The sequence below is a fragment of the Pipra filicauda genome, unplaced genomic scaffold, assembly GCF_003945595.2.
Source record: "Pipra filicauda isolate LSUMZ 115617 unplaced genomic scaffold, ASM394559v2 scaffold80_size11013439_pilon, whole genome shotgun sequence".
Classification (NCBI taxonomy): Eukaryota; Metazoa; Chordata; class Aves; order Passeriformes; family Pipridae; genus Pipra; species Pipra filicauda.
This window is the reverse complement of record NW_024104987.1, coordinates 4,406,174-4,417,620: the sequence shown is the minus strand read 5'-3', so window position 1 is coordinate 4,417,620 and position 11,447 is coordinate 4,406,174. Positions and strand designations below refer to the sequence as shown.

General features: G+C 44.5%; 1 protein-coding gene across 1 annotated transcript; it reads left to right on the top strand.

The window, feature by feature from the left end:
• The first annotated feature begins 32 nt into the window (after positions 1–32).
• Positions 33–10,269, top strand: SCPEP1 (serine carboxypeptidase 1). The gene is made up of 13 exons (XM_027749556.2): positions 33–102; positions 1,069–1,214; positions 2,092–2,181; positions 3,102–3,257; positions 3,626–3,700; positions 3,907–3,979; positions 4,314–4,351; positions 4,528–4,656; positions 6,132–6,216; positions 7,001–7,114; positions 7,759–7,896; positions 9,216–9,379; positions 9,502–10,269. Exons 1-13 carry the CDS (start codon positions 33–35, stop codon positions 9,565–9,567), a joined length of 1,344 nt encoding a protein of 447 aa, XP_027605357.1. The 3' UTR covers positions 9,568–10,269.
• Positions 10,270–11,447: the final 1,178 nt, after the last annotated feature.

The window sequence follows — 11,447 nt, the reverse complement described above, 5'->3', positions numbered from 1 at the left end:
CGCGCGCGTGACCCGCGGGAGCTGAGGGAGCGATGGGGCCGCGCCGGGCCGGGAGCGCGCTGGGTGCGCTGTGTGTGCTGCTGCTGGCGGCGGGGACGGCAGGTACGGGGCGGGATGGGACGGGACGGGATAGGATAGGAACGACAGCCTCCGGGCACAGCGTGTCCAGCGGCCGCTGCCGCGCAGGCCCCGGGCTGAGCCCCGGGCGGTGCCGCTGCCCTGCCGGGGGTGGCGGCCGGGAGGGACGGGGAGAAGGAGGCAGCGGGAGCAGCAGAGCCCGGGCACTGCGGCGGGGGAGAGCCGTGTTGCTGCTTCTCCAGTGCGCTGCTGTCTTCTGCCCTGACCCAGGAGATAAGGGGTGGAGTTTCAAAGGTCTGTGCTGGGAGAGTGCCTGTCCTTCGTGGGCAATAGAGTGATTGCTTAAGGGGACCAAACTATACTGATTTCATTAACTCTAGGATTAGATCTTGGAGTCATTTAAAAGTGGCCGTCTGTTTGTCCTGCATTGGCTGTCCTTGGGGACTGCAGAGTGACTTGGTCTCTCCCGGCACTCAGATCACAGTGTTGGAGGTGGCTCAGCTGGTCAGAACACGGTGCTGATAACGCCAAGGTCTCACGGGCCACTCACTTCAGAGTCGGACTCCATGGTCCCTGGGGGTCCCTCCCAGCTCCGAATATTCTGTGAGCCCTGGGGACCCTGAAGCTGGTGTGAGTTATTCCATCGTGTCCAGTGGGGCTGTGCGTTCAGCTCAGGCCTTGGAAAGACTTTAAGTGTTTCCTGATAGTACAAATTATCCCAGTGATTGGGCTGTTGTTCCGGCGGCAGCTCTAAGGGCTCTGATAAGGAAGCACTTAATTACACACTTAGCTTCATTCATTGATGATAACTCAGCTGTGGGTGGGGGTGTAAGTATAAGTAGGTTTCTTATAGTAATTTTTTTTTTTTAATGGAAGCGCTTCTACTTACCACACCCAAGACTGAAATGTAATGATTTGGAACAAGTGTAATGGAAAGCCCAAAGCTGAGCCTTTTTACCTGGCTGATTTTCATTTTTATTTCCCCCCAAGGTGTAGTTCTGAGGCAGTCCCAAGAGCCCAAAGAGCTGTGGGGATATGTGCAGGTTCGGAGTAAGGCCCACATGTTCTGGTGGCTCTACTATGCAAATAACCCAACCAAAGACTTCACAGAACTACCTCTCGTCTTGTGGCTTCAGGTAAGGTTTGCTGAAAGACACCTCAGTGACAATTCTTTCCATCTGTGGTTCAGTTTGATTGGTATCTTGCAGCCCTACAGAAATAGGGTTGAAAATTTTAAATGACTCACCTTGTGAATGAGGTGTTCAGGTTGGGAAGAAACAATGATGATGACTCCTGCAGTTGTGGGGTGTCCCCAGCTGCTCACCTTCCATCAAGTTCAATTACAGAAACAGAGGTTTTTCTTGTCTTTCACCCAACAGTAGTGATTTTAGTGCATTGTAATGTCACAGCTCCTTTCCTGGAGAGCTTGCAGTCTAAACAATGTTCAGAGAGAGAGAGAGTAGATAAAATAATCAGAGATTTAAAATGGAAACAAGAGAGACTGTTTATAGATTGGTCCCATACTATCCCAGTCTGATAAAGGCAGTGGCATGTTCTCCACAGTCACCTCTAGCAGTACATTTCAGAAGTTAATGTTGAATATAATCACTTTGAGGATTTGGTCTTTTTCTTTCTGGGTTGTTTCATCAGGGTGAAATGCACAGGCTGTACATGCTGGTTAAACTAATGACTTGCAAACCCCTGCAGATCACTGACTTCTGCATTCGTTATTCAGGGAACAAGGTTCTGAAACTGCCCACTTAGCATGCAGCTCATCAGGTGATCTCCCAAGTGACTGCTTCTCTGTTTAATTCTTGCTTTCAGAAATGGGATGTGTGCACATAATGAAAGATGAGGAACAGAGCCTGCTCTGCAAATTAATGTGTAGTGCAAAAGCCATTTTTCAAAATTTACAATCTGTCGTTCTACTTACTGGCTCACTTTTACTTTTCTCCTATCTGTTGTGTGCAATGCTGCCTTTTAACTTCTTTGTCATTTGGTTTTTCCCCACAGGGAGGTCCAGGATCTTCAGGTTGTGGATTTGGGAACTTCGAAGAGATCGGTCCATTAGACAAAGAAATGAAACCAAGAAATACAACCTGGGTACAGTAGAGAGTTAAGCTTCTCATTATTGATTGCAAATGTTTGTTTGCTTGTGTAAGCAGATGATTGCTATGCAAAAACACACAGAACAGTTTTCATGTGAAGTTCAGTAGAACTATAATATTTCATCTTAAAATAGTGTGGTTAATAAATTGGCTCATAGGAGTAACCTTGTTTAGAGCTGAAGACTTCACCTATTAATTTGATTTGCTGGAATATGTCTGGGCTTCCATGAATTTGTGAAGTGCCGTTATCTGGGAAGCAGAGAGCAGGGAAATTGTAGAAAGTGTTATTTCAGATCACAGCTTCATTGTGGGCAGTCATAGAGCTTTTTCTGGATGGATGGCAGTGTAAAATGTATGGCTTGTAATTACAGGTCCAGTGTGGCCTTGAAGGGAAAACAAATTACAGCTGCCTATGAAGGTGGAAGTTCAATTAATGAAATGTATTTGTGCTCTGAGCTACAAACAGTCTGTAGTACTTCGGAGTTCCCCACATCATGTGGGTGACCTGCCCCTGGATCAATGGGTTTTTTTGGGTGCATTTCTTGTTGCAGATTGGGCAGTTTGAAAGACCTTATGTTATACTTCTGTATTGGTGAGCTTTGCTGCTATGAGCCATGAGAGCTCTCTGTGCTGATCTGATTTTATTTTTACAGTTGTAACTATACAACGATATTATTTACTACAACAATCTCACAAAATCCCAGGAACCCAAAAGAGAAGACTTTTCTGTAGAAGGAAACCTTTTTCTTTGTTTTACATTCTGACAGACAAGTGTCACCTGTACCATTTCTCTCTTTTGGTCTTTCACCTAATCTTTCTGCAAGTTCTTTCAGCCTCAGTTTGTGCCATCAAAACTTAAGTTTTTTGCTGGGGCTGAGCTGTGGTTTCATACAAACCTTCTTTCTGCTTGTACAGTTGCAGGCAGCCAGTATCTTGTTTGTGGACAATCCTGTGGGCACTGGATTCAGCTATGTGGATGATTGTAGCTTGTTTGCCAGAAACCTTTCCATGGTAGTTTCTGATATGATGGTTTTCCTTGAGGAATTCTTCTCATGTAGAACAGAATTCCAGGTCAGTGAATTGAATTCTTGTTTAGCATTTGCTTTTTCTTTGCTTTTAAATAGAACTCAAAAAGAATTAATGAACATATTTCCAGATGGGCAGTGTTTGCTGCTAGGTAGGGGTTGGTAGGACTCAGTGCAAGTATAATCACTGCCTCTTATTCCCCACAATTCAGAAGTTGTATCTTGAATTTGGGGTTAGTTAGATAAGCATTGGGGTGGATTGTTGTCTGTTGAATGATCTGAGAAGCACAAGAAAAATACTGAGTGTTTGGTAGTGAGAGGTGAATAGCCAGTGCCTGGCTTCTGTGGGCTGTGGTTGCAGGTATCTTCTGCCCTCTGCCCAACGAGTTCCTTGTGTGGCTTTTCTCTCCCCAGACCATCCCATTCTATATATTTTCTGAATCTTATGGAGGTAAAATGGCTGCTGGCATTGCTTTAGAGCTGCACAGGGTAAGTAGTTGGAGGATGTAGTTTGCTTCTCGCTTTAAAATGTAGTCTTCTACAAGTTCTTGTATTTTCTGGAATACACTGTCCCTGTTGCCCAATTCACAGTGGTACTTATCTTTTTCACTTAAAGAAAACTGACTCTGGAGTCATGAATCTATAACTAAAAGTCGTGGGTTTGTTTGGTTTTGTTTTTCCTGTTATTTACCCAGGCTGTTCAAAAAGGGACCATAAAGTGCAATTTTATGGGGACTGCTCTTGGAGACTCGTGGATTTCTCCCTTGGGTATGTTTAAAATCCTCAGACTGTGGGTGATTTGTTGTTGTTTTGTTGATTCCTTTAATCATTCCACAAGTACCTAAAGTCAAAAATGCCATCCCTGCCTTAAGTGAATAGATTTCACTGATTAATGCTTTGGGGGGTTAATGATGTTGCAGGATTTGTAAAGAACCTGCTCTGTGGTAATAACCTTAGGGCTAAACTGAGCTGACAGTACTTTTTTACTGATTAATTCATCTCCATAGGCTTTTGTCATGGTCAGTGTTGCCACAATAAAAGGAAAGTAAGTTAAATTGTAGATCAGAAAGTTCCATGTTTGAAATCTGTTCTGTTTCTTTAGACTCTGTGCTGTCTTGGGGGCCCTACCTTTACAGCACTGTAAGTACCTTCTTAAACTCTTGGTCCTCACCTGATCACTTGTGCTGCCATACAGTGTAAATGAATTTGAAGGTTACCTCTTACTCAGAAGAGAACCTCGAAAGCGTGGAGGCTGTTGGCAATAAATGAATGTGAAATCACAATTAAAGCTGTCCTCCTTTGTGTTTGCTTTCCAGTCTCTCCTTGATGATAACGGCCTAGCAGAGGTGACTGCTGTTGCCAAAGAAATAATGGATGCAATAAATAAAAATCAGTATGGGCTGGCCACTGAGCTCTGGGGCAAGGCTGAAAGTGTCATTGAAGAGGTGAGAGCTTTGACCAACATGAGTAACTAACTGCTGCCTGGGGAGGCACATGATTTCAGGTTATCCTTTCTATGAGCTCTGGGTTGGCAGGAATTCTCCTGCCCAGTCGTTTTTGCCAGTATTTATTTTATCCCAGTGCTGATGTAAAGGAGTTGTTTGTTTGCTGTGCACCACTGTGTGGTTGAGAGGCAGTGGGTAGGGCAGCTCTCAGGAGTTTGTATTGCATCAAGGTTTCAACCTGGCAATGACTTAAATAGATGCTTAATATTTAGCATGCAAGTGGTCCTGTTGAATTCCAGAGAATCCAGTTTCAAATTAAATGAGCTATATCTCCTTGAAAACTTTGAATATTGAAAGCTGCATCCAGCAAGACACAAATTTCAAGTTAAGCACAGATCTCTATTTGAAGAACTACAATAGGTACACAGGATGCAAAGGAACTTCAAGTTATGTCCTGTTACTGTGAGTCACATCTTGTTACTTAGCAAGTTCCAGCTTAAAAGATTGGTAAAGTTTTGCTCTTGTCTCTCCTGTTGAAAGGTTGCTCCAAAATCTCATTCTTTGTATTCTTTAGTACAGGTAGCACTCTGGCTGCTTCAAACAGAAAGGCTGATCTGGAGCCAATTCCTTTTCTTGCTCTTTTTTGGGGTTGGGTTTTTTTGTGGTTGTTTCATAACTGACAGTGCCTTGCACATAGGTGGTTTCACTTCTTGCTGTTTGGAAGGAACTTGTGGTTCCTGTTTTACCTTTCTCTTCAAGTCTGCTTGTGTCCCCTCCTCCCAGTTGGGATGGTGCTGGCAGGTGAAGGCACTGCAGTTCTCCTGGGGTTGCTGTTGTGAGCTGATTTCTGACCTTATGCACCAGAAGTATAAAAATAAAAACAATTGAGTAAAGCAGGGCTTTAAGAATCTCGAGTAACTTCTTTAATGGCAGCACTGATCACACCTGTCCCCTGGATACAGGCAGCCATTCTGTAATCCTTGGACACATCCAGATCCCAGCAGTTCCAAAAGAGGGGTGGCTCATACCTACCACCACGTTCTTGAGGAAGCATTTTAGATTTTGCAGGGTGGTAGCTTGGAAGGATGTTGAGGCAGCACCAGGCCAGACTAGATGTGGCAGCAGAGCCCATCTGAAAGCATCACCTGGCACTGCAGCTTTCTGTAATGAGTAATGAGAATCCACAGTCATTTGTGGGGTGTAAGGCTTCCTGTAGCTTCCCATCTGTTTTGGAGGAGTAAATAGTATCTCTGGCACAACCCATGAGAGAGCAACACAGGCCTGAGGAATCCCTTCCTCACTTCTCAAAGCAAATGTAGGACCTGAGTTTTTCCATAAGTATCTTCCTGAAGTGCTGGTAAAGTGGCAGGTCACAGGGTCCTTTATTTAGGATTCACTTATCTCTTTTTTTCAGAATAGTCTGTTCCTCATATCTGAGAAATGGTTTTGTTACTGAAATTATCTTGTGTTTTCAGAACACAGACAATGTGAACTTCTATAACATCATGACTAAGGATGTTCCAGAAATGAAATCAGATGAACAAGAAAATCTCTATCTCAGTAAGTTGTATTTAAATACTTGAGCTTCTGAGGCCCTATGTTTGCATTCATACCTTCAGCTCTGATAGTGGAAAGAGCCTCAATTTAGCACATCCTTAAAATGGATGTTGATATTCTCCTGAGCAGAACTTGTTTGCTCTTGCATAAATAGAGACAGATAGGAATGTGGAACAACCCTGTGGATTACACCTCCACCTGTACATCCTGCACAAATTACAGCAAGGAAGCACTCAGTATAATTGCAACACATTTTATGACCTTTAAGTTACTTCCTCCTGTTGTCTTTCGTTTCTGTCTTCAAGCTAGGACACAGAAATGTCTCATCAGTATAAATAGTCTGATTAGACTCTTTTGCTCCATGATGTTTGAGCATCAGTGTGAAAAACACACGTGTAGAGTTTCTTTCAGGCTCATTACTTCTTTCTCTTGGCTTCATCAGGGAAGGTGAAATTAACTCCCAAAAGTAAAACACTGCAGCTCAAAAATAACTGGTCATTTGAGAAGCCTTGTCTGTACCAAGTGGCTAAAGCAGAAGCTGAGCTCCTGAAAAAATGCTGTGTTAGCCAAAAGTAGACATGGATGGTTGGGTTCCTCCCACATCATCCCCTGACCTACATAAGGGTAGAGTTCAGTGGTTTCTACTAAAAGGAAGCAAATCTCTCTCTGTGGTGTTGCATTTTCATTAGAGCAGAGTTTGTTGGCCATGTCTGTGGCACTGAAAATCATCTGTGCAGGGTGACTGTCTCAGACGTGCCACTGATCAAAGGGTTCTCTCTTTTTCCAGCGCGACTTTACCAGCGCCATGTCAGAAACATGCACCAGGGCAGCCTGGATGAACTGATGAATGGCCCCGTCAGAAAGAAGCTGAAGATTATTCCTGACTGTGTGAAATGGGGAGGTACATTCCTGTGCACCTCATGAGTCCATCACTGCTGTTCAGAGCACTGCAGCCTGTAGGAAGATGCTCTGGCAATTGCTCACATTCCATTGTCATTATCCTTGGGGGCTAAGAAGGGGACTTATTCTCAGAAATGAAAATGTCATAGGGCAGATGTGGTTCTGGTTCCAATTCTGCTGCTTGTATCTGTCTTTAGCCAAGTAATTAAAAGTACAAGGGGAGGGAGGCAGAAGATCCTCTGTATCTCAGCAGTTGGTTTCTGTCTTTCATGCAATCTTGCTGAAATTGCCATCAGTTTTTCTCTGCCAAAAGTCTGGTATCATGTAATGATGCATTGTGTGGAGGAGAGGGTGTAAAACAGAAAGGAAGGCTGAAAGGACTGATGGATGCCAGCACCTCGTGTGTGTAAATAGGAGCCAGGAGTTACAGGGCTGTCTGTGAGCTCCAGTGGGTGGGAGACTGGCTGCTTTCTGGTCCCCTTTGGTTCCTCAGACTGATAAATCACTGGCTGCCACTTTGGGCTAGGACTGGTTTTTATGCTGCTGTGAACTGCATTTCAGAACCTTTAGCCCATGCTTCTCTACCAGCTTGGGGATGACATCCTTTGAGGATCAGTTAAAATTTGTCTTTCCCGTTCCAACCAGGTCAGTCCAGACAGGTCTTTGAGAACATGGCTGAGGACTTCATGAAACCTGTCATTGATGTTGTTGATCAGCTTTTGGCAGCCAATGTTAATGTCACAGTCTATAATGGGCAGCTGGATCTCATTGTTGACACCATGGGTAAGGAACTTCTTGGCTGGGGCTGGGAACAGAAGTATGAGTGATGAGTAGAATGTGAAGTTGCCAGGATATTGGTACCTGGATTTCTCCAGTCTCCTATGCAAATCTTCTAACTGGCAGAGCTTAAATACTGCAGTCATAAACGAGCAGCTTTTAGTATGTTTTGCTTATGTCCCTCTGAGAGAGGCAAATCCTTTACCTCCATTATGCTGTTGAGAAATGCATCTGAAACTTTAGTAATTGCTTGTTTCAGTGAAGCCAATAATTCACTTAACTCTTCTGATAGATGCATATATCTGTGTGTTTGTGTGTGTGCTTGTTCATAAATGAAGAATGTTGTAATTAATGAGGGAGGTGCAGTTGAAGAGTGATCACATCTGCCCTCAGTAACATGTAGGCTCCTGTACATCTTGGGCTTTGTTTGTCCCTCACTGCTTGCAAGATGCAGATTTGGTCCAGTGGCAGTTTGGGAGGGAGGCCAAGTACTCCTGCAGTGCTTCCTGCTACAAGACTGCCCTGCTCCCTTCCACTCACCTTTTCTTTTGAGTTAAATAATCTGCAATCACAGACCACCCAACACCTTCCTGTGTTGTGAAAGGCTTTACTCTTTGTCTGTCTCTGCCCACTTAGGTATTCAGATGCCCTTCATGAACAATACAGCAATCAATAAATCCAGGAAACAGTATTTAGGCCATCAAAACAGATTAGCAGTTAGTGGTGCTCCAGTTTATCGTATTTTGAGCTAAAATGGAGCTGCAGTTAAGATGTAAATTCTTCCAGTAGTTCAGAGGTGGGCTAAAGGTTTGGCACCCTTGGTGTCCTGGAATTGGTCTTTTTTCTGTCTTGTCACCTTCTCTAGCAGCACCTGAAAACAACCTTTCCAGGCTCTTCTCAGTGAGTGTCTAACAAACAGAGACACAGTGTTTCTTGATTTCTGAGACGGGGGCTTGGTGTGGCTGATCCTTCTCCACGGCAGGACATTCAGGTGTTTGAGGAGTAAAACAAAATAACATTGGAATTTCTGGGGCAGCAGAGCCTCCAAGAGGCAGATGTTTAACTGGTGCAATCATAAGTCCACTTCAGATACACCTTCAGTGTTTGCTTTCCCCTTCTCCCTCCGCTGATTGGTTTCAGCCTGTCCTGAACCAGCCTGGATTATTTTCCCAGGCATAGCAAAATTGTTTTTAGAACCTGAGCACACAGAGACTTTGTGCTCACTCTGCTGTATTGGTACCTTGTGCAGTGGGCATCCAGCTGAACTAGACTCCCAAGTTGTTGTGTCAGTATCTGTAATCAAACATCTCTCTCATCTCCCGCAGGCCAGGAAGCGTGGATCCGGAAACTGAAATGGCCCTGTTTGGACCAGTTCAGCCAGAAAAGGTGGAAGGCACTGTATGTGTCTCCAGATTCCACCCAAACAGCTGCTTTCCACAAGGCCTATGAGAACTTTGCTTTCTTCTGGATTCTCAAGGCTGGGCACATGGTAAATAATGACCTTCTTGGGGCGGGGGGGGCACCATTATCAGCAAGGAAACTGCAGAAGGTTTGTGCCTGCTGTCTGCTTCCTTAGAGCAGCTGCTTATTGTGTGCTTACCTCTGTGCCAGGTACCTTCTGACCAAGGGGAGATGGCACTGAAAATGCTCAAGATGGTGACCCAGCAGCAGCTGTAGGGAAGGGGAGCCCAGCTGGCCTGGCTTCCTGCCCAGCCCCAGGGCTCCTGCGGAGTGAGTCCAGAATCCGGAGCCGAAGGAGGAGCAATGGCTGTTTGGACACACAGCCTCTCTGATCTCGTGATAAAGTGCACAAGCACTCATGGAAAGGCATTTTTTTCCTTGAATGAGTTGTTGCTTTTGAATTTTTAAGCTGTGATTTGCTGCCTTAATACTGTTCAAAAATGACACTCAGAGGAAAGTCCACTGTCATAAAGAACTAACTCTGATCCTTTGACTTGGAAGGATTTTGTGCTCTTGCCCTTCCCTGAATGCTCCCTTCTCTGTTCACACACCAAGACTAAAACTGATTTGACCCCTGATAGATTTGCTTTGTGTTCCTCTCTGAGAGCTGATCTGCTTCATGAGGCCGTGGAATGTTCCTTCCTTTGTCCTGAGGCCTCTGCTTGAGTCACCTGGCTGGATTACAAGCTGAACATATGGAGACAACAGGATAGAGGACCTGCCCCAGAGGAATCACAGTCCATCTCATCTTGCTGGGGGGCCTGAATTAGGATCCAGGATTGTTCAGGTTTCCTGTGTTACGGAGATAGAAAAACACCCCCCAGAGGAGGATTTGACCTTTTTCATGTGGCCATTTGTTTCTTGTTTTCATTCTCTTTAATAACTATTACTCAAACTTTGCCTTTAGCCTTAACACCTAAAGCAGGAATTCCTGCTTTCCTGGAAGCAGGAGCCCTGTTAATACCCTCTTCTTGTACAGGAAAGAGTCCTAATGGACAGAAGCCACTTAAACCTTCTGGCTTTAGCCTGGAGAGTGGAAAGGAGCATTATATGAACAATAATAGCATAGTTCTGAGAGATAATAGCAGTGTTTAAAAGAAGGGTATATAAAATCTTGATCTATATTTTTTAAAGATTTTTTTTTTTTTTAAGTCTTGCAGAGACCTATTATTTTGAAACAACTTTTTTTTTATATACTAGTTAAGAAGAGACTCGGTCAGACATCATTTGACTTCTGCTACGGAGCTCAGAGCCGCTGCTGTTTATTGGTGTCTGATAGGAGGCACAACAGCTCATTCCAGCTGTCAGAATCCTAAATAAATAGCAGCCCTACAATTACTTCAGCAACTGAAACTGCCATGAAATGCCTGAGAGCACTGGCTCAGCAAGGACTGAGGCATAATGCTGTGTAAACACATATGCAGTCACCCAGCAGCTGCAGTATTGGCACCTAATAAGTGCTTTCCTTTTTTGTGTTCTCTCCTTGAACTGTATTCTAGAGAACTTTAGCAATGCAAATCCAGATTTATTTTTTTAAACATTTGTTGGAATAAATAGGTCTAATTGATCTCTCTTCAGCATCACACTGATGTCACTGCTTGAGAATCATACCTTTTCTGTTTTGGCTTTTAGATGAACAAGAGGAGAGTGCTGGAAGTGTGTAAGTGTGAATATCTGCATTTTTGAAATATTTTTAAGTAACTTGCCAAGCAAATCAGCATGTTTGAGCCTGGGCAGTGTGCTGGTTTGGGCTGGGATAGAGTTCCTTTTCCTCATAGTAGATATTCTGGGCTGTGTTTGGATTTGTGCTGGGGACAGTGTTGATAACACAGGGGTGTTTTAGCTGTCACTGAGCAGTGTTGTCACAGCATCAAGGCCTGTTCTGCTCCTCACCCAGCAGGAAGGCTGAGGGGCACAAAGAGCTGGGAGGGGGCACAGCCAGGACAGCTGACCCCAGCTGACCCAGGGGATATCCCAGACCATGTGGTGCCAGGCTCAGCAGGGAAAGCTGGGGGAAGAAGAAGGAAGGGGGGACATTTGGAATGATGGTGTTTCTTCCCAAGTAACTGCTACATGTGATGGAGCCCTGCTGTCCT